This window comes from Trachemys scripta, chromosome 2, assembly GCF_013100865.1.
Source record: "Trachemys scripta elegans isolate TJP31775 chromosome 2, CAS_Tse_1.0, whole genome shotgun sequence".
In the NCBI taxonomy this organism is placed as follows: domain Eukaryota; kingdom Metazoa; phylum Chordata; order Testudines; family Emydidae; genus Trachemys; species Trachemys scripta.
In genome coordinates, this window is record NC_048299.1 from 226,324,851 (window position 1) to 226,348,760 (window position 23,910).

General features: G+C 40.1%; 1 protein-coding gene across 23 annotated transcripts in view; it reads right to left on the minus strand.

The window, feature by feature from the left end:
• The window catches only part of EYA1 (EYA transcriptional coactivator and phosphatase 1), a 239,039-nt gene that overhangs the window by 33,615 nt on the left and 181,514 nt on the right, over window positions 1-23,910 (minus strand). For all 23 annotated transcript variants that reach the window (XR_004644761.1, XM_034763102.1, XM_034763100.1 and 20 more), the window contains one exon: window positions 21,956-22,045. Coding sequence is in view for 22 of the 23 variants with exons in the window: in XM_034763102.1 (XP_034618993.1) it covers window positions 21,956-22,045 (90 nt within the window). In the remaining variant the exon portion in view is untranslated. The remainder of the gene's footprint in view (window positions 1-21,955; window positions 22,046-23,910) is intronic.

Sequence of the window (23,910 nt, forward strand, 5' to 3'; positions counted from 1 at the left end):
CTAGTCTCTTTGCTCACATGACCAGTTCCATTCATATTAAATAGAGTACTCACAATGTGGCCCAACATGAATAGGAATCTCATCTGCAATCTTTACCCATGGGAGTAGTCCCACTAAAAATCAATAGTCTAGATTTTCAATTCAGTTACACTCATATATATCCAGAAGAACACCACTGATATCAGAATCTGACCTAATGGGGCTACCTGTACGAATAGGTGTACAGCAGGATCTGGCACTGGGTTCTGTGTGAGAAGGTAAACTGCTGACAATTTCATCCCGTCTACCTGTTTTGCTAGTTTTTCTTTACTGCTAAACTGGAGTAGATGTAGATATTTTCAGAACTGAAATTCTAGTTTTATATATTTATTTTTACCAGTTTTAAAATATACCCGACATACTGAAATATTTCTGATATTGAAAGGGAAGGCTGAAAATATAAAGCATCCTGGTATACCACAGTAAGTGTACTGGAGCAAACGACAATAACCACAAGTACAGTTCCAAAATCCAAAGGTCCCCAGCTTCCCTCAAAGATTACTATAGTTTTATAATTAGGGTTCTTATTCTGAGAGTACACCACACCATACCGGATGCATTCATAATATTGCAAAACTGGGACCTAGAAAGTGGTCAGATGATTGAATTATTGTTTTGAAATGTAGTATTTGATGTAGTTGTTTTCTTTCTGCATTTCGCCAAGGTATGGGGAAGGTGGGAAATATTTTAGAATTGCAGTATAGCAATCCAAATTCTTGCTAGAAGTCTGCCAAACTGACTCGTTATTTCACGCAGAATATACTTTTAGGAAAAGTGTAGTTCTGTTGACAGATCTGCCATATGATTGACAAAAAAAAACACTCAGGTGGATCTATTCAAAGGCTTCTTCCTTCCTGGAAAGCAGAGTATTAAGTTTAAAGTGTCAGATTCACCCTACTTTAAAATCTCAGCACTTCACATTGTAAATACCTTCTTTATGACATGATTCATGCTATCTGTGGATATATACTTTTGTTAAAAAAATCAAATCAAATCTGTGACTAATGAAAGTCAGGGGGAAATAAAAAAAATGACAGTCTTTAAAAGAAAGGAAGAAAAATCGATGAACATGGCTAATATTTCAAGATTTACTTCATTGCAAATCTATAAGAGCCAACTAAAATGAAGGTACATTTTTAAGCACATACAATTTTTAGTGACATTTTCTTCTGAGAGTTGTTTGGATACTTCACACTTACAAATCTTTGAAATACGATGAAGTTGCTGTATCTTCTATAGAAGCTTGAAAATTAAATACCTTTCTTGGGAGAGGAAAGGATTCTAGTGGTTAGAACACAGGACTGCGAGTCAGAAGACACTGATTCTGTTTCAGTTGTGTGCCCCCTCCAGCAAATCACTTAACCTCTCTCTATGCCTCACTTTCCTTATTGCTGGGACAGATATACTTCTACTTATAAAATGTCTTGGATGAAAACTGTAATCCAATTGGCTAATGAGTCTTTCTTCCCATGTAATTATCTCCTAATGTGCACAAACATTGGGATTAAAAAACCTTTTCACCAACCTATCACTATGCATATCTAAATCTGCCACATTTCGAGCAGCACAAACTTCTCCATAAAATCCTTTCCTTTCTCCTCCTCCTCCCCTTTCTTTCTCTCCAGACGACACAGGGCAGATGTTGACCCCAATTACCCTGCTCAGCAGCAGTAGCTGGGTATCAAAGGAGATGCTGCTGCTTCTGAGCTGAGTGGAGCAGGAATGGTAGTTACATTTTGGAAGGTTTGCTAATGTCTGTTAGCTGAGCAGGGCTGGTGGCTACTCCTTTTATGCCCATTACTGCCACAGTCCCACTCAATGATCTGGAAAAAGCAAGAGGCAAAAGGATGGTTAATACATAGCATTTTAAACTACTACTCCAATGGCTCCTGCTTTCTCCAGCTGAGAGGTGTGTGTGGGTGTGTAAAATCTACTCCCTCCAGCTGATTTGCTAGGGAAAGGTAGGAGGAGACTTAACCTTTGCTTCCTCTACCTAATATGGAGGGACACAGAATAGGAAACACAGAAGCCAATCACTGATTCCTCCAATCCAGTGTTTCTTAATGACCAGTCCGTGGACCGGCAGCGGCCCTGGAGATCTCCTTGACAGAGTTTAGGAAGGCAGCAAGCTGATCCCTGGTATCAAAAAGGTTGAGAAACACTGATCTAGTCCATTTCTGGCTAATATTTTGCTTAACCACAATGGAACTCTTTGCTTTAGCAAATTAGTGGACTTCTTATCCTCTCCTATTTTTCATTGAGAAGATACAAGTGCAACATGTTCCAGGGTGAGCATTCACCAACCAACTTCGGATGTGTTAAGGCTTTCAGCTAAGATACTGCCTGATGAATGCACACTTTAGTTTTATTGCTTATTTATCTACATCACAAAGGGGTTGTGCAGCTTAATTCAATGTTCACAAAGTGCGTGAGATCCTCAAATGGAAGGTACTAAACAAGTACAAAATATTATTAATGTTACGCCTATCTGTCAAGGTATTTTTAATGCACCCATCACTAGGGTATCTGGGCACTAATAAATGGTTACATTTGCTGACAGGCAGTTTGAAAACTGTATTATCCATATCCAGTATTGCATATACTCCCTTGTATATGCAATGAGGGGAGATTCGTTCCCCCACTTCTCGTCCTATCTACTTCCCTTTCCGCCCTTCTTCCCTCTTCTTCAGGGATGAGAAATTGACCTGTTCTTAGATTGTTATTGAAGGAAACCAACTGTAGACAGATGGGCTTTGAATCTCATTTTCCACATGCTGAGATCCATCATCACTGTGATACTTAGCAAAAGGGAGTTCCACAACAATGGGCCAGGTGCTGAGAAGGCACAGTATCCTACTCCTACGGTGTTAATCTCAGCTGTATCATTGATGACCAGAATTGTTGAGTGTCTGGAAGATGAGGATTAGGTTTTTAAATAGGATCTGATGGTCTATTGCAGCATATGGAACAGTGAGATGTTCTCAGAAGGCTTTGTTATTCAGAAGGTGGCCCATGACATGTAGGACTATTTGAAGCTTCATCATGGTATTCACCGTTATTTCCATATAGGGAATCTGGCAGTGATCAAGCCTGGATGTGCTAAACACTTGACTCACTGTGGCTGGGTCCTTGTTTGATAGGAAGAGGTGCAGCCTCTGTAAGCTATTATTTGAAACTTAGCTGAAAAATGATAAAACACATTTTTGATGACTGATGCAGAGTCCAGAATGACACAGACTCCATATATGATGACTGGGGACTGGGTGGGGAAATGCCTTCACACAATTTAGAGTGAAGTTATAGTCTGGCCATATAGCATCCTCCTTTTCCTATCAGCGTTACCTGTGTCTTTTTCAGGGACTAAGTTTAGCCAGTTGTCTTTCATCCATCTGCTTTCTGATGGCTCTGAAATCCATGTTAAAAATCCTGAATCTCCTCCAGTAGTTTTACATACAAGTTGACTTAGATAGGAGATAGGATTCAGCCTTGTGGCCAAAAGACCTGTAACTTTTACAAAGACAGGCGTACATTTCAAAGTTGATCATTCTGTTCACCCACTCCTGCCAGTTCTCTCTGGAAGTCAGCCACATCTTACGATCAACAGTGCAAAACACTGCTGACAGACCCAGCAACATGTCTATGGCTGATGGCCCCATGCCCATGGCTAAATGGAGATCATCTAGCAAACATCCAAAAGCAGATGACAAGCCAGATTGTTTACTTTTTCAGTTTTTGATATTACCAGGCTTCATCAAGCAGATTACCTATGCAAATGATTGCATCCTGAGATGGTTATCAGAGGTCAACAGTTTTATCTTCCTCTATCTACATTTCCTGTTTTGAAAGTCATTTTCAAACAAAAATTTGTTTAGTATCTGGAGCAATAATGGGGCAATTTCCAAACATTTTGTAGCACGATATTTAGAATATATGTAAGAACGTTTATATTTGCTTCTGGCTTCGGAGAATATCAGGCTCATTGGCCTATGAGAAAAAAACTGAAATCTTGATTTTTGCTTTAAGAGTAGTCCATGTCCACTGACTACAAAGATTGTCCTTTCCTATTTGACAAACATTTTTTTCCCCTGCGATTATAATTTTTTCTTGAAATTGATACAACTGTTGATTTACTTCTCTGTTGATGTAGCCACTTTAGTGATCTCATCATAGCAAAGGAAATAAGAAGCACACGTTTACCCCCTCATGCTATGTCGGCATTTTTAAAGCTCTGGGAGAAATCTGCAAGTTAAATATTTTTTACAGAGATATGAGAAAAAAAGAGAATCCAACACGTTGTGTCTGCCTCACAAACAGAAAGTATTATTGGTTTTGGGGTTTGGTTTTTTTTGCTTTCTTTAGAGTCAAATGAGTGACTGGAAACCATAAGACTTAAATTCTCCGTTTGGCTCTGCCACAGACAGCTGTGCAATCTCGGACAAATCACTTAACTTCTAAGCGCCTCCATTTCTCCTAGTGAAAATGGGAGATAACACCAATCTTACAGAGGTGTTGGGTGGCCTAATTGTTTATACAGCACTTTGAAATTTCAGATACGTGAGCCACATAAATGCAATATATTATCATGTTAGATAACATTCACCAAATTAAAACAATTTTAGTATACTGTAGAGTGAGCTAAGAATCAGGCTTCCACTACTTAACAGTGTCCTTTTCATTGAAAAATTACAAATTTATTAAGCAATTTAGAGAACATGCAATGAGATATAACTTAAAAAAAAAAACACATAAAAAAGGTCAAATTCTGACCTATTTCAGACTTCTGCAACCTCATGGACTATAGCTGGTTTGTAAAGATGTAAATCAGAGCCATATTTGATTTAGTGAGCCAGATTCTGTTCTCAGATGCACTGGTGTAAATCTAGAGTAACTTTATTGACTTCAATGGAGTTACTCCATATTTTGGACCAACACAACTGATATCAAAATCTAGTTCGACAGTCTAAAAGCCTTACTCACTTTACAACAACACCACCATCAAAAACCAAAACAAGAAGAAGAAGAATAATAACAACAATGTGATCATAACTCAGAATATAAGTAATTTGTGAAAGCTTAAACAGACCACATACTCCTAGGAACAAATCTCTGATTTACTGCTGTCCCCATTTCTTCCTCTCCCATGGGTTTGCCCATCAATTTGTAAACATAATTTGTCACTTGCACCAGTCAGTGTTCTCTGAAACTTCTTTTGCCTTTCTTTTAGATCTGTTATTCCTGCTGAGACACTCTACTAAAGAAGAATTTTTCACACTGACACCAACTGTAGTCTTGCTGTGAATAACCACATTCCCATAAAAATCATTCCCTTTATTGCAAAGTTGAAGCCAGACCACTGGAATAATAGTCAACCCAGGAAACCTTTTATCTTTTCCTTCAATCATTTATTTTAACCCTTTATTCTATTTGAGGATTTACTTTAGTAAATATTTACTAGTCGTCTTTGCAGGTTTTTTATTAACTGTCTTTGAGTAAATTAATTAACATTTCTGTGGCTGGTAAAAGTGTTTAAAATAATTTTTAAAATAATCTTTTTAAATTATTACAATTATTTTTAAAAGATCAAAATGAATTAGACCAAACAGCCTAAGAAAAAAAAATGTTGAATGTTCACTTTCAGATGCTTTCCCAATATCTAAAATAAAACACTGGTATTGTTGCCAAATGCTAGTTTTGATAATAATCAAAAAGAAATCCCATAGTATCATAATTTATACTCTCAATATTTTTGTATATTTGCTTGTGCTACAAGCCCATTTTATTTCAAATGGGGGTTAAGTGCTACAAAATATACAGTTTTATAGTTTCAAAACTATATGTTCCTCTCCTGTTTTGCTTTATAACAGTAGGATCTTAGTGTTACCAAATGGTCACTTTGATACCAAAACAATGTAGATTTAGACTCAGACAAAGTCAATAACCTCATTACTCAATATACCTTGACAATGCAGGAGCCAGATGATATAGGGATTTTTTTAAAAAGTATTATTCTTGTAGAATACAATGGAATTAGAAAACTCATTTTTATAAAACAAAACCAGGTGAATGCCTTTACTATCTTGTCCTTTTTGTACAGCTTGTTGGCTTCTGTTGTAGGTGGTTACAGCTTAAATCTCCTCTAATCATGCTGTTAAATGAGTGTACCCCCTGTTACAATCAATGGAAGTTCTGCATGTGTAAACACAGCTGCACTGGGACCAATACTTATACATACATACACACACACACACAAAATGGAGACAGGGCCAACGAGAGCTGTTTTCATTCCAGTGGAATCTTCTCTCAGTACTTACCACAATTTAAAATATTTGGAAATGCTGTAATCAAATATTTTTTTAAATATACAATAGTATCGGACCAATATATGTAGGCTCCATGCTGCATAGAGGCTAAGGGGCTATTCTGTCCTTATGCATTTGTTCTTACTAGCAATGGGAGTTACACAGATGAATGGGGGGAAAAGAAGAGACCCTAGACTGGCTGAAATGTAAGGAGCTTGTGTTTAGATTTACCTGATTTCTCCTCTCTTGTGGCAATAATGTTTCAGCTGAGTTTAGTGTTGATGTCAGGGTATCAGTATTTTTATGTCACTGTGTGTTTAATAGTTGAATTCTTTTATATGTGCATAGTTGTCAATGTACTGTTTAGCACTGTATTGAGGAAAAATCTGTCTCAAATCTGTACTGTTGTAACTATCCAAGAAGCTTAAATACATAAACAAACACTTCATCAAGAGTTTCTCTTCTTACTGCTTCTCTCACCCGTTCTTAAAAATACAGCTTAGACACTAATGTTTCAAACAGCACATTGAGATACTTTCAGCTCACTTCAAAATAACCCAGTAGATTTGTTAGCCTCTTTTATTTCATTTAAGGAAGGAAATAGAGAAACTTTTAAAATTAAAATAGACAATTATCTGGAGCAAAATTATACTTTAAAACAGAAAATATAAAGTGAGACTCTAAAAGATCAAGGGAATCACTTTTTTCCTTTCTTTTAATGTTTTGTCAGACCATTGAACTGGACAAAATTCAGGTAGAGGCTTTAATGTGACCACACTGAAACAGTAGAAACCTCTTGAGACCCTGGAACATAAACACATTTTGGGAAGTCTGAGTTAGAGCACTCCCCTTGCACTTTTCAAAGAAAATGTGTGGAAGGCACATCTTAATTTTATCCCCTTGGAGGTAAAATTTTGACATACTTCCTGCAAAGGGAACAGCACGAGTTTTTTTGTTTGTTTTTTAAACCAGTGTATTTATTTCCAAATTAATGGATTGCTGTAGATTTGTCACAATTAGGTACTTCAGTCCAAACTACAATGTGGCCCTCAGGATGCCAGATATGCAATAGGAATGTTTGAAATTTGGCTTTTAAAAAAAACACCAACACCTATGTTAAAAGGCAACAAGGAGTCTGGTGGCACCTTAAAGACTAACAGCTTTATTTGGGCATAAGCTTTCGAGGGTAAAAACCTCACTCCTTTGGATGCAACATGTCATGTTAAAAGGGTGACAGCAACCGATTCATAGATTCATAGAATCATAGAATATCAGAGTTGGAAGGGACCTCAAGAGGTCATCTAGTCCAACCCCCTGCTCAAAGCAGGACCAATTCCCAGCTAAATCATCCCAGCCAGGGCTTGATAGATTCCACAGCCAGAAGGGACCATTATGTTCATCTAGTCTGACTTCCTGTATAACACAGGCCACAGAACACCCCCAAAATAATTCCTACAGCAGATCTTTAAGAAAAACATCCAATCTTGATTTAAACATTGCCAGTGATGGAGAATTCACCACAGCTGCTGATAAATAGCTCCAATGGTTAATTACTTTCACTTAACAATTTATGCCTTATTTCATCTCAGTTTGTCTAGCTTCAACTTCCAACCATTGGATTGTGTTGTACCTCTCTCGGTTCCCCACTGTTCCCCATGTAGATACTTATAAACTGTAATCAATTAATTCCTTAACCTTCTCTTTGTTAAACTACACAGATTGAGCTCTTTGGGTATGTTTACACTGGGATAAAGACCTGCAGCACAGCCATGGCTGGCCTGGGTCATCTGACTCAGGCTCACACTCATGGGGCTAAAAATTACTGTGTAGATGGTTGGGCATGATCTGAGACCTTCCACCCTTGCACAGCAATTTTTCAGCCCAGACCCCAAGCACAATGAGCCCAAATCAGCTGACCTGGGCTAGCCAGAGGTTTATTTAATCCCTGTGTAGATGTACCATTTGAGTCTATCACTATAAAACAGGTTTTCTAATCCTTTAATCATTCTTGTGGCTTTTCTTTGAACCCTCTCCAATTTATCAACATCCTTCTTGATTTGTGGGCACCAGAACTGGACTTGGTATTCCAGTAGCTGTTGCACAAGTGAAATAAACTCTCTATACCTACTCAAGATTCTCCTGTTTATGCATCCCAGGATCACATTAGCTCTTTTGGGAGCTCATGTTCAGCTGATTATCCACAATGACACCCAAATCCTTTTCAGAATCACTGCTTCCCAGGATATAGTTCCCCATCCTGTAAGTATGGCCTCCATGCTTCTTAGATGTATACATTTACATTCAGCTGTATTAAAAGACATTATTTTTTGCGCCTATCTGCCATGTGCCTATCACTGTGGTATCAAACCTTTGTACTTAACTTCGGAACGCCTCATGTAAAATTATTTAAAGTATTATCTGAAACAAATGGTAAATTTTTGAGGGACACCACTATACTCTCATCCCACTGTTTGTCTGCAGTGTTTGAGCTGGAAGAGTTCATAAAAAGGGTGTGACTTGACTCAAAATGGGGGAATTAGCAGAAAACAATATGTAGCCATATTACATTATCAGACAAAGGTGGATTAGAGAGCTATTTGCGTGTAAATTAATGTTAATCTTACCTGGAATAACTTGCACTCTTCAGCATTTGCAGCTGCACTAGGGAGTTGTCTGGTTGCATGTGATTTTACACATCTGTCAGCTAAATCAGACACTCAAATGCAAAACCTAGAACTGAGGAATGTTATTCAAATTTGTGAAACTTCTTATATTTTTGAGATTATAATCCAATAATGGATTATTATTCAGAATGAGTCACAACTATAGCATTTACATCTGGAACAGAGAGGATCTTTTTCCAATGGCATTCACAACGCATAAAGAAAAAGAGAAGAACATTTTGTTCACACCAGCTTTCTGAAATTTCAAAGCCAAAGAAAAGCCCTTCTGAGTATGAATCAACTGATAACTATATATGAACCTTCATTTGGCACCATCTTTTTCCTATACCAGGCATTTAGGATGCATTAAAAAATAAAAACCTCTATCTGAATTTGAGATGGCATTATGGTGTTAAGGGAGACACCAATGAAGTATGAAGCGTGTCACCACCTGTTTTTGAATCGAGCCTGCCATCTAAGCTGTGTTACACCACAAAACAGCAGTGTCCCAGAACCCTGTGTAGTAAGTGACTTACACCATTTAAAGTGCTATAAGCATGCATGCTTACAATGCTGCAATCCTTACTCCACAGAGTTGAAATGCACAGTCAGGTATATTGCATTACTGGTTTATACATAATTCAATATTTGAAGCACCTTAGTGATCAGATATTGAAAACACTGAAGCAGCCACAGACTAATTGCTAATTGAAAAGTCTGGTAAGCTTCTTACAGCCAGTTGTGCAACTACAGTAACTCCTCGCTTAGCGTTGTATTTATGTTCCTGAAAAACACTACTTTAACCGAAACGGTGTTAAGCTAATCCAATTTCCCCATAAGAATTAATGTAAATCAAGGGGGGTTAGGTTCCAGGGAAATGTTTTTCACTATATATATACACACACACATGTGTATGTATGTATGTATGTGTGTATATATAGCGTGGCAGAGGTCTGACCTTGTCCCCGTGGGTCCTGCACTTCTAGGCGGTATATGCTAGCCTCAGTGGCTCTCTGTGACCCTCCACGTAGCCCTTCTCTCTCTAGGGCCAGGGTTACAGTCTACTGAGCCCTTTTCATCATAAGCCAGCAAGGAGGTTGGTGAGAGAATTCCCACAGACTCTGTTGTCCCTAGGGCTTGTTTTAGAACAGTTTAACCTCCTGTCCTGACAGGAGCCTGACTTCCCCTACCAGGAGGTGTTCCTGTAGTGGTGGGTTGGGGGGAACCCGGGCCCGCCCTCTACTCCGGGTTCCGGCCCAGGGACCCTAATGGTAGCAGCTGTTGGCAGCCAACCTTTCACTGCCAGAGTTGCTACATTTCCCTGGGCCACTTCCCCACAGCTCTCCTGCTTCTCCCTTACCTTAGGGTTCCCTTATCAATAACTTAAGGGTGTCCTCATTAACCAGTTCTTCAGCTGCACTTCCTCTCCCCTGGCTCTCCTCTGCCAGACTGGAGTGAGCCCTTTTTATAGTATCAGCGGGGCCTTAATTAGAGTCAGGGTGGTCACATTAGCTTAATAGCCTCACCTGACTCTTTGCAGGTTAATTGGAGTCAGGTGTTCTCATTAGCCTGGAACAGCCCCTGCTCTGGACAGTCAGGGAACAGAAAGCTGTTAATCCAGTGGCCACTATATCTGCCTTCTGCTATACCCAGCTGGCCTGGGTCTATCACTCACACTCACACACACACACACTTTTAAACAAACAATTTAATACTGTACACAGCAATGATAATTGTAAAGCTTGGTTGAGGTGGTGAAGTCAGAGGGTTGAAGAGGGTGGGATATTTCCCAGGGAATGCCTTATCGCTAAATGATGAACTAGCATTCAAGGGTTAATACGTTGTTAATGTAGCCTCACACTCTACAAGGCTGCACGAATGGAGGGAGGGGAAACAGCATGGCAGAGAGAGACAGACACACAGAGAGAGAGAGAGAGAGAGAGAGAGCGAGAGAGAGAGAGAGTGTGTGTGTGTGTGTGTGAGAGAGAGAGAGAGAGATGCGCATTTCCCCTTTAAGTATGCTGACACCACTCTAAGTACATTGCCTTTTTAAATAGATCAGCAAGTTGAGACAGCACTCTCTGTCCTGAGCCCTGTCATGTCCCCCCAGCTCTGTGGAGATGGGGTAAGGAGTGGGGAGTAAGGGGGTACCCTGACATTAGTCCCCGTCTTCCCCCCCCCCCCCGCACAGCAAGCAGGAGGCTCCCGGAAGCAGCTCCAAGGCAGGGGGCATGGCAGTGGGCGGAGGGACAACTGAACTGCCCTGCAATTGATAGCCCGCTGGGCGGCTGCCGCACAGGGAACTTAGGGGAGCTGATAGGGGGATTGCTGGTTCACTCTGGTTCCAAGCCCCCACCAGCTAGCTCCAATGGGCTGCTCTTTCTGCAAGCAGTGAACAAAGCAGGTGGCTGCCAAACAACGTTATAAGGGAGCATTGCGCAACTTTAAAAGAGCATGTTCTCTCATTGATCAGCAATGTAACGATGAAACAACGTTAACCAGGACAATGTTAAGTGAGGAGTTACTGTATAGGCAATCTTCTTAAACCTTTGGCTCATATTTGTGATGTGACATTTTTGGCTAAATGCTGTCTGGCATAATTCATGATAAAACGATCTTTAGATTTTCTGTCAGGACCCTGGTATTGCAGCACTATCATAATGCATATCTGATGATAATACAATCTGCAGCATAGTACTATTATCTTAGTGCTAGGATCTATCTACGTATATTTCATGTGACCATCACCAGGTTTCTAGGCACATTACCTACTCTGCCTCTCAATACCAAATATCCTGGAAGGGCAGAATTACAGTTGTTGTGGTGCTTCCGGTACAGTTGAAACTAGTTATACTGTACAGGTGGCTGTACAATCCCCACGGTAGACAGCCTGTTAAGTCTTAGCATTTTATCTCCTTGAAAGAGGTGATGGCTTTAATTCCTCAGCCTCCACCCAGGGGAAAAGAATGGCGTATGGGCACTGGTTCAGCAGATGGGCCCTGTATGCTTAGGAGTAGTAATCACAGTTAGAGTCATGGTGCTATCATGACAGACACAGGCTAATGCTAGTCCAGGTTAGGTGAATGATCACTGTATCTTCCCCTGAGAGACACCCTAAATTATCTGCTTTGAAGTCAGAACAAGGCACCTTGAATGAAGAAAATATGCTGCTGCAATGCACCCTTCTCGTCCTTTGAAGTGCTTCTGTTAGATTTGGATTTCTCCTGCACCTCTGAGATGGCCAAACAGTCCAGGTTGGAATGGGAGTAGACATAGGTTAAACCTTTTTGAGGGACCTGGCATTTCTACCTTTTTTGCAACTGGTGGTGTGACATTACACTCCATATTCTTTATGAAATTATGCTTATCATATGGATATGACATAACTGAGATGTACTTTATGCAAGGTAGCTCGTGGAAGATATCATTGGAAAGGTTATGATTTACTGAATGTGATTATCTAATTTGTATGCATGTATCATTTTTGTATCTAAAGTTAGGAATATCGACTATGCAACAATTACAACTAGGTGTGTATTGGGAAGACACCCACCAGATGACAGGCTATCAGATTTGATGGGCTATTAGGATGGAACAACAAAACTGTGAAGATACTCATCTCTCTCCCTCCTGGGAGGTGTCCTGGGACGTAACTGAGACACTAGTAGGTCAGGTGGTCTTGTCACCTGATACTAAACATTATCTTGGACTTCTTGTAGCTTTCACCTAAAAGGGAAGGGGGCGGGGAATCAAGTTTGGAAAACAAAGGATTCCCACCTTATGTAAACCTTATTTAAGGGTGAGGAGGGAGGCAAACGGGATTCCTCTCCGTGGCCTGGCTGCCCAAGAAGAAAGACTGCTAAAGACACCTGAAGGGAAGGCAAGGGAGGAGTCCAGACTGAGACAGGGGTCTAGTCTGAAAAGAAATAACTGTTACGCTAAGCTACAGAAACTTTTCAACCTGCCTAAAATAACATTTAGGGTAAGAAATTACATTTTGTAACCTGTTTCTTAAGTATATTGAGCTTAGCTTGCGTATTTTGTTTTATTTGCTCAGTAATCTGCTTTGTTCTGTCTGTTATCTCATATATTCACTTAAAATTCACCTTTTTTAGTTAATAAACTTATTTCTTGTTTATAATATAACCCCGTTTGTACAATTCATAATTGGGGGGGGGGGAGGGAATAAGAGGCTGTGCATACCGGAGGAGGCAGATTTCATAATATACCTTTGGGTCTGCACTCCAAGGGAGGTGGACATCTGAGTGCTGGGGCAAGTCCCTTAAACTGAGTTTTCACAGAACTGATCGCAGTGTCTGTGTCATTCTGCAGTTGGGTGGGGCCCTGCCTGTGTGTGGGCTGGTGGAGGCTTAATGGCCTGGCTCAGCAAGACAGGTAAAAAGAGTGCCCAGGCTGGCATAACAGGTGGGCTCAGTGATATCTCAGCACATCCCATGGCATCCTAAGCAGGGCAACCTAACACAGGTAGTTTTATTGCTGACATTTGCCACAGAGCCTCAGCAGGGTCAATCAGCCTTGGCCAAAAAGTTCAGTAACTTATGGGATCTTTCTTGTATGATGGATGCCTTTCTCTACAATCCTCAGAAGTCTTGAAATGACTTAAAGTATCTGGCACTGGGGCTGTAAGAAGCTGGCTTGTCTGGTACCAGAGAATGAAAGGCATACCAAGCATCTACTTGGTATATGGGAATTTCTTAGACTTTTAATGGGATTAGTGTGTCATGGGAAGGGCAGAGCATGAATCTGCCATGCTGAGGTGGACAATAACGGGGAGGCTGTACATGGGAGTGGGGAGTGTCTGACAGTCCAAATTCAGTCCAAACAGGTTAACATCATTCACGGCAGTTCTTTAGAGGTGAAACAGCTGAGTTCTGAAGAAGGTTTGAAGATTTTGCCAAAGCTAAAGCCTAGCAGGTTGGACACTCACTCAGTTCCATCTTGCTGCCACGAATGGTAAGAGGGAACTGAAGCAGAGTTGCAGCTGCCCCGCACTTTATGCCTTCATACGGGCGCACGAGGAGACTCAGGGTGCATGTGTGCTCCCTGCTGGACATTATTACTCACAAGGCTCTGATCTCGTGCGCATGACGCACATGAGCTTTTACAGTGGTATCCACATTGACACATACTCAAAGAAGAAAATGTGTTGTCACTGCCCAGCCAGAGGCAGGAAATATTGGTACTTTTGCAAGGGAAAACCTATTCAAATTCACAAGGTCTGGATAAATTTATTATAAGAACTGAAAATGTTGCTAAAATTGTGAGTGTAGAGAACTTTCATTCAGTTACCAGGAAATGTTTTTATTTCTTATGAGCGAGACCCTCACTCCATTGAAGTCAATGGCAAAATTCATACTGAGGTCAAACGGCCCAGGATTTCACCCTAGAAGTTGTATTTTAATGAAAATACATTGTATTCCAGAAAAAAAAGTATTTTGTCTTTTCAATCTATCACATGGCAGCAGTGGCAATGAAAAAAAGGGAAATCTTTCATTGTTTTCTGTTGTAATAGTCTTTGTGGTTTTTTGGGGTTTTTTTTGCACAACAGTCAGGCCTTTTGACTGTATTACTTACAGAATAGCTAAAATAAGTTTCAACTAGACTAACAAGGGCTCAAAGCATGCTGGGAAAACAATGTTACAGTAATAACGACTTCTTGAAATTAATGCCTTTTCTCAGGCTAGTGGAATAACTATTGGAAAACAACACACAGTTTAGTCAAGGAAGCATTGAATAAAGAGCACCTTATCATTGCATATCAGTTAATCCATTTACTATATCTGAGTAAAATCCACCAAGTAAACAAATACAAATTATTAGGTATATTAGAAAAATTTATAGGTTTACAGAATTACAGACTGTGGAGGGGAGGAGTAAAGTGGGGCCAAATGCAGCCCATAAATATTTTACAATGTGGGTCTGATCTGTCATCTGTTTTAACATGGGTAATGTGGAGACTCCACAACCCAGCACCCAATCTGGCATCTTGATTTTCCACTTGGAACTCAGTGGCATACTGAAAACTAATACTGATAGGGAGGAATTTCCAAAAGCAATCAACATTGGTTTACTCTGTCCCACTGAAGTCAATGGTAAAACTCTCATTACCTGCAAATGCAGCAGAATTAAATCAATGCTGAGCACCTTTGAAAATCTCACTCCTGCTCTCCATGGCATGAACTGCCTTATGGGGTATGCTGGAAATCTTCTCATTATGCAAATTAACTGCAGCCCTCATGTAGGCAACAAGTGATTGGGCTTGATGTGGAAGAATATGCTAATATAGTGGTTCAAAGGTCAATCATTTCAAAGTAACCTAAAGTTTATATTGTAAGCATGAAGTTAAAAGTGATTATGTTAGCTGGTTGCTACATACAGATAGGATTGGCCACAAACATTAATCAAAACACATTAAAAACAAGATGGATGGTCATTGAGTCAGAGTCTGAGGAGATACTAATGTAAATCCTTATTGTGACACCAAAATATTGCCTATAACATGAACGTAATCTCTGATTCATTCCCCCCTACTCCTTGTCTTGTGCAAACAACCAATGTAAAAAAGTAGCTTAAGATCAGCAGTGGTATAGTTAAGACATAACATCAAACTGATTTCTCCCCCCCCCTTTTTTTGGATGGCTTGAACTATTGCTTTACAGTTATTACTGTTAATATTCCTTCTTCTCTCTGTCAGAGATAGAAATACCTTCCCTAAAGTAGCTGAAAAATTAATTCCATATTACATTCATAATAAATGACTTTCATATACATTTCATCAGACTGCACATGGAGGCAGTTTTGTAAAATAACATACAGGACATTCCTCAGATTCACAAACAGAGAAGGAGGAAATGAATGATGCATCTCTGAGTACAGATTATGTGTCTTTCTCTAGTGGAAGAAAACCAATTGCCAATCAGTACTGTACCTTCATGTATATCATTCACCTTCTCTGATGTGTCAAAATTAAATTAATAACTTAATAATAAAAAGGGACAAACTTGATTTAAAAAAAGAAACAAAAGAAAAAGCTAGAACCAAAAAACAAACAGAAAACAAAAAGCTCAGACAAACATAACAACCCCAATGAACTGAATTGAATAATTAGTTGATTGGATCTTTATTTCCTATAAGACAATTTTCATTTTCTGTTAAACTAAAGAGAAAAGTATCTTTCATAAAATATATCAGGTAAGATTTCATAAAGCTAAGGTTTCTAAAAAAGGATTTATGATCTTGGTCAACTAATATATAAAGTAACACCTACAGCTTCAGAGATGAAGTTATATCTATACTTTTTAAGATAGAGTAACTCCTCACTTAAAGTCGTCCTGGTTAATGTTGTTTTGTTGTTATGTTGCTGATCAATGAGAGAACACGCTTGTTTAAAGTTGCGCAATGCTCCCTTATAATGTTGTTTGGCAGCCGCCTGCTTTGTGCACTGCTTCCAGAAAGAGCAGCCGGTTGGAGCTACCTGGTGGGGGCTTGGAACCACAGTGGACCAGCAGCCCCCCTACCAGCTCCCCACTCCCCTAAGTTCCCTGTGTGGCAGCCGTCCAGCAGGCTATCAATCGCTGGCAGTTCAGCTGACCCTCCCCCCCACTGCCATGTGCTGATCCTGCCCTCTGCCTTGGAGCTGCTCCTGGGAGCCTTCTGCTTGCTGTGCCGGGGGTGGGGGGGGGGAGGAGGAAGAGGAAGGCTAATGTCAGGGTGTCCCCCTCCCCTCTGCTCCTGCTCCCCCGCTTACCCCATCTTCATAGAGCCGTGAGAGGGAGGGCGACACGACAGGGCTCAGGACCGAGGGAGCTTGCTGGCAGCAGCTGCTGTCTCAACTTGCTGATCTACTTAAAAAGGCAATGTACTTAGAGTGGGGTCAGCATACTTAAAGGGGCAATGCGCATCTCTCTCTCTCTCTCTCTCTCACATACAGGGTGTGTGTCTCTGGGCTGGTCTACACTGGGGGGGGATCGATCTAAGATAAGCAACTTCAGCTATGCGAAGCCAAAATATCTTAGTTCGACTTACCTGGCCGTCCTCACGGCGGCAAGTCGACCGCTGCGGCTCCCCCGTTGACTCCGCTTACTCCTCCTGCGGAGGTGGAGTACGGGCATCGATTTGGAGATCAATTTATCGCATCTAGACGAGATGCGATAAATCGATCCCCGATAGATCGATTACTCCCAGCTGATCTGGCAGGTAGTGTAGACGTGGCCTCTGTTTCTGTCTGCCGTACTGTCTCCCCTCCCTCCATTTGTGCTGCCATTGAGTGTGAGGCTACATTAACAACAATGTGTTAACCCTTGAGGGCTCACCTGAGTGCTAGTTCACCATTTAGCAATAAGGCATTCCCGGGGAAATATCCCACCCTCTGACTTCACCACCTCAACCAAACTTTACAATCATCATTGCTGTGTACAGTATTAAATTGTTTGTTTAAAACTTATATTGTGTGTATATATATAAAATATAGTCTTTTGTTTGGAGAAAAAATTTCCCCTGGAACCTAATCCCCCCTATTTACATAAATTCTTATGGGGAAATTGGATTCACTTAACATTGTTTTGCTTAAGTTGCATTTTTCAGGAACATAACTACAGCGTTAAGCGAGGAGTTACTGTACTAGGACCAATGAAATCTAGTTAATACCTTGCAAACCTTAGTCTTAATCACTAGTTTAAATATCAACAATAGATGTAACCAATAGTTCTTTCTACAATGTACCTAATTATAAAGGTCAGGTAATTTGCCACAGAAATAGAAGAACTAATTTTTAAAGGTAGTCAGCAGGACAAATGTTAAAAGTTGTGACGGGTGGATATCACATTTTAATCTAGTCATCAAGTGGCTAACTTCCTTAAAAATGCTTGTAGCAGAGACTCTAAAATGCTAAAATGTGTAAAAGAAGTGATTAAAACATAATACTTTATGTCCCCTACCACAACATAGTGCTAATTGTAGCATGAATTCAGGCATTACTACATCATTCTTGTCTGGTGAGATAATTCTGGTTCTCTTGAGAACATTATGCCAATACATATAGTTCCCCAGTTACATAATGATAATGTCTTCTAAGCCTGCATTTAGGAACTAACTCTCACTGATGCTCACTCTTCAAAATGAGGCCACTTATTTAGGTGCCTAAACATAGATTCACGGTATATCTACAGAGCAAAAAACAAAAAACAAAACAAAACCTGGGCTCTGAGACTTGCTGCCATAGGGGATTTTTTTGCTGTGTTGATGTTCCCTTAGAAGACTATGTGTTGAAAATATGGTCCTTAGTTTCTACTTCTGTTTGAGCTATGTATATATTATAGTTTCATAATCTAATTTAAAAAAATATAGTTCAACCAATAGATCTGCCAAGTCTACTGTATGTATTTTAATTATACATTTGCAAATATTTATGCCTCTCTTTTAGTATATTAAAATACTTATCAGTCTCATTCAACGTACTATATAAGAATTTGAGAGTGATCCTTCAAGATTTACAATTATATCTTATATTGATTTTATTACTCTAATAAAAACAACAAAAAGTGAAACCCACCATTCTATTACTTTTATTACAATTAAAAAATTCTAAAACACAGGAACCACTGCAAAGTTAAGGTTGGAACTACACTTCCATTATAAACCCAATTTTGATTCTCCTAAAAGCCACAGATACAGCAATTTTGGCTTCTAAGCTAATAAATTAGGCCAGTGGCAGGGCAGAATTATTTTTTACCAAGTTTGATTTAAACATCATAAGATTAATAAATTATCACATCCTAAAGCCTGAGACCGTCACCAGAGTTCAAAAAGTTTATTTTTTTAAAAACAGCTTGTAACAAAACAAAACGAACAAAAACAAGATAGGTTAAAATTGCTTTTTAGGCTCATATAGCTGTGCTCTAGTGCACGGAACCAAGAATTAGTTGAATAAACTGTAGATCTGAAAGTTACTAATTTTTATTAATATCAGGATGTCTTAATGGCTCCAACGAACTTAAAACAGACCATGAAATGACTGCTGGCTATTTACACTGCCACAAAATTCTAGGTTGAAATTTTCCAAGTCATCCAGAGCTTCCCAATGGAAGTTGTCTACATCTCTCAGTTGCCTTTGAAAATCTCAACCCTAGCCCCTTTCTTCGCAGATAGAACTCATAATGTAAAGTGATCATTAGGGAGTATTGTAATAAAACAGAATTTTCTCCTAATGTGTCTATCAGAAGATCTACGGGTTGAAGGAAATATCCAGATGTGCTGTTCCTCCACAACCCTCTTGCTCTCCCTTTCCTCACTTCTCTACACATCTCTTATGGTCCACAAGAGGGTATCCTCCCTTCTGTGTACCTTCCAAGGGCTGCAGGAAATGGTCTCTACTCCTTTGGATCTTAGAAGATATACAAGAGTGTATCTTGTATATCTTTGCCCCTGCAGATCTCAGAAGGCAGGGGAGGGAAGAATGGCCCCCAGGCACCATGTTCACCTCAGTCTCATGTTACGACTATTAAAAAAACCTGGGATATCCCCAGATCAAATCTTTGCTAAAAGGAGTTAAGGTTATGGGCATGTGTCTGTGATTTGGGAGTACATTACCTTCCAAGAACACCCAAGTTAAAATAACCAACTAAATGTTGTGAAACCAAGTAATCAGGAATTAAGTTTGCACTTCTCAAACAATGACTCAACTGAATAAAACGACTATAACCATAACCCTATTCCAGCAAAGGTAATACATACTAATCTACATCCCTGATGAGCATATATGCTTCAGTGTGTACAATATGCTAAGAGACAGTGTCACACCACGCTTTACCAGGACTGTGGAGCACTAGTAGGTGCAGTAGAAATTTCCTTCTCCAGCCTCCACAACCAGTGATCTCTGGAATGCTGCTATTATTACAGCAGTGCCTGGAACCCAGTGTGCTAAGCACTGTGCAACAGAATAAGAGACAGTCCCTGACTTAAAAGGCTGCGATGCTGCCAAGTGGCTGTGATGGCAGACAAGGAGGGGCTGCCAACACCTTGTTTCCTTCTTCTCAGAGCACCCATGAACTACAGGATAGAATCTGGCCCTAAGTATTTAAACGTCACCAAATATGAACCATGTACAGTTGTATTTAAGAATCCCCCTGCATTTGGATTGCTCTGGCATATGCTGGGAACACCAGACAATTGGCACAGTATTGGGAGAATGCAAAGACGGCCAAGGTGCTCTGTGAGGTTCTTGGCCTTGGCTGAGGATCTGGGCCAGTATTTCTTCAAATGTACAGTCTGCTTCAAGGGTTAATGAATGATTAAAAGACACTATTTTGTAATGTTAAGGCTGTAACATGCCAATTATCCCCAGGATGTATGTGATTAACTCCTATACACGCCAATGGCACTTAAATTCAAGTATCAAGGGATGGCTACAGGACCCGTATTTGGTTGTGCAAAGCAAATGAAAACACAGTGCAAACTTTATTAAGCACACTGTTAAGATTTGATACTACTATCTTTTGCCGCTCTGGATAAAATGAAATGTAACTGTAAATCAGAAACAGATTTGGAAAGTAAGTAGCTTGTCTTGTTATGCTCTTCTAAAGTCTGAAAAATCAGTTCTACACATGACATTCACTAATGGCATTTTTTTTAATCAAAACCAATAATGTCTTTATATGCAGCTTCCTTAATGAAAAAAAACACGTTTTGAATGCAAGAAAGCTCATGTTTTACTGTAAGTGTAAAAATAAATACTTCACTAAGGAATGGAAGAAAAAATAAAGCATATTTAAATAATTTTATTACACTGTAAGTTGCCAATTCGTCTGTGAGTAGTTTCTTCTCAGATGAAAAGAAATCAAAACAAGGGACAGATGTTGTACAAACCACATTTAAGATCTGTCACACACTGGCATTTTTCAAATGATTTTGGCTCATCTATTAAATAAGGTGTATTTTGTTGATTTTGAAAAAGGAAACATCAGGAAATATTTAAAGGCCAATTGATGCCAATTAACTTTGATCAGCAAAAGTTACATTTGAATCTTTTAAGATTCTTTTGCCTGTCTGGAATAACACACATTCCTAAAATCTAGCAAAACAACAACTTGATGATTAATGCCCGTTGGCAGTCCAACCACAAGCTTGCTCAACAGTGGGATTTTAAATAAACGGCTGTCTTTATGATGATGGAAAACAAATCTGACTATTTTCATGTTTTCTTGTTATGAAAATAGGAACAGAAATCACTTTTTCCGTTTTAAGATGAAACTGCCACACATCATGGTGACAGTCGCTATCAGCAATCCAGATCGTTTTTAGAATGATCTCACAAGAATCCCAAATCCACAGCCCAGAGAGGCTGAGAAAGCCCTTGGCATGATGACACCAAGTACTCACAGCATGCCACACAAGAGAGGCATAACTAACAAAGAAATCCTAGTACAGTATGCAACAAATTGTACCTGCCACTGCGGAAGGCAGAAGACCAACTGTAATAAGCCTCTGAGATTGACAGCATATGCAACATTAATGATTTCCCTTGGGTTCTAGGGTAATATTTCCTACAGTGGGATGTAACTGAGAAATCTGCACCCAGCTATTGACTGTTTATAGAAGCTGAAGTTTAATATTTAATGGCCTGTACAGACTATTGAATTCTAATGTTTATAGATGGTTTTGGTGTATCCACTTCTAAAGCTGGTCAATCATGATCATATATACAATAGTTGAATAATCTAAAATTGCACCTTTGATGGCACAAAATACTCTTTACATTAAATAAAAGCATTGTATTTCAGGGTAACAAAAACTGTTGGAGATTTTAAAAATATACGTACTCTGACATTTGCATTTTAAAGTTGTTATACCAAACCAGACTTTCGAGCTATTTGCTATCATGCAATATGAAACAAATGTTAAATAATTGCTCGGTGTAAATAAACAATCAGTACTTACTTCTAAATCATTGAAGAACAGATGTGTGTCTGCCAAATTGAATATCATCTCCTCCATCCGTAGTCCAAGTGAAACTGAAGTAGGTGGATCCTCAAAGAAGAAATGACAAAATATAGTCAGTAACATGCATACTTCATATGCTAGAAGAAATATTCCTCAGAAGCAGAGAATACTGAAGATATCAACTGATGGGTCTGCCTACATAGTTAAAGTTGGGCTCCCCTAAAACCTTGCACCATAGTATCTCAATATGTCAACATTTTAAAGGACACTTTAAATCTGTTGATAATGAAAACCCTGATTCTCCAACTGGGCAAACCCCTTCACCCATGCAGAACTTCACTGCCTTCAATGGAGCTCTGAATAGATAGAAGGGATCATAGAATCATAGAATCATAGAATATCAGAGTTGGAAGGGACCTCAAGAGGTCATCTAGTCCAACCCCCTGCTCAAAGCAGGACCAATTCCCAGCTAAATCATCCCAGCCAGGGCTTTGTCAAGCCGGGCCTTAAAAACCTCCAAGGAAGGAGACTCCACCACCTCCCTAGGTAACGCATTCCAGTGTTTCACCACCCTCCTAGTGAAATAGTTTTTCCTGATATCCAACCTGGACCTCCCCCACTGCAACTTGAGACCATTGCTCCTTGTTCTGTCATCTGCCACCACTGAGAACAGCCGAGCTCCATCCTCTTTGGAACCCCCCTTCAGGTAGTTGAAGGCTGCTATCAAATCCCCCCTCATTCTTCTCTTCTGGAGACTAAACAATCCCAGTTCTCTCAGCCTCTCCTCATAAGTCATGTGCTCCAGACCCCTAATCATTTTTGTTGCCCTCCGCTGGACTCTTTCCAATTTTTCCACATCCTTCTTGTAGTGTGGGGCCCAAAACTGGACACAGTATTCCAGATGAGGCCTCACCAATGTCGAATAAAGGGGAACGATCACGTTCCTCGATCTGCTGGCAATGCCCCTACTTATACAGCCCAAAATGCCGTTAGCCTTCTTGGCAACAAGAGCACACTGTTGACTCATATCCAGCTTCTCGTCCACTGTGACCCCTAGGTCCTTTTCAGCAGAACTGCTACCTAGCCATTCGGTCCCTAGTCTGTAGCAGTGCATGGGATTCTTCCGTCCTAAGTGCAGGACTCTGCACTTGTCCTTGTTGAACCTCATCAGGTTTTTTTCTGCCCAATCCTCTAATTTGTCTAGGTCCCTCTGTATCCGATCCCTACCCTCTAGTGTATCTACCACGCCTCCTAGTTTAGTGTCATCTGCAAACTTGCTGAGAGTGCAGTCCACACCATCCTCCAGATCATTAATAAAGATATTAAACAAAACCGGCCCCAGGACCGACCCTTGGGGCACTCCACTTGAAACCGGCTGCCAACTAGACATGGAGCCATTGATCACTACCCGTTGAGCCCGACGATCTAGCCAGCTTTCTATCCACCTTACAGTCCATTCATCCAGCCCATACTTCTTTAACTTGGTGGCAAGAATACTGTGGGAGACCGTATCAAAAGCTTTGCTAAAGTCAAGAAATAACACATCCACTGCTTTCCCCTCATCCACAGAGCCAGTTATCTCATCATAGAAGGCAATTAGGTTAGTCAGGCACGACTTCCCCTTCGTGAATCCATGCTGACTGTTCCTGATCACTTTCCTCTCCTCTAAATGTTTCATAATTGATTCCTTGAGGACCTGCTCCATGATTTTTCCAGGGACTGAGGTGAGGCTGACTGGCCTGTAGTTCCCCGGATCCTCCTTCTTCCCTTTTTTAAAGATGGGCACTACATTAGCCTTTTTCCAGTCATCTGGGACCTCCCCCGATCGCCATGAGTTTTCAAAAATAATGGCTAATGGCTCTGCAATCTCACCCGCCAACTCTTTTAGCACCCTCGGATGCAGCGCATCCGGCCCCATGGACTTGTGCACGTCCAGTTTTTCTAAATAGTCC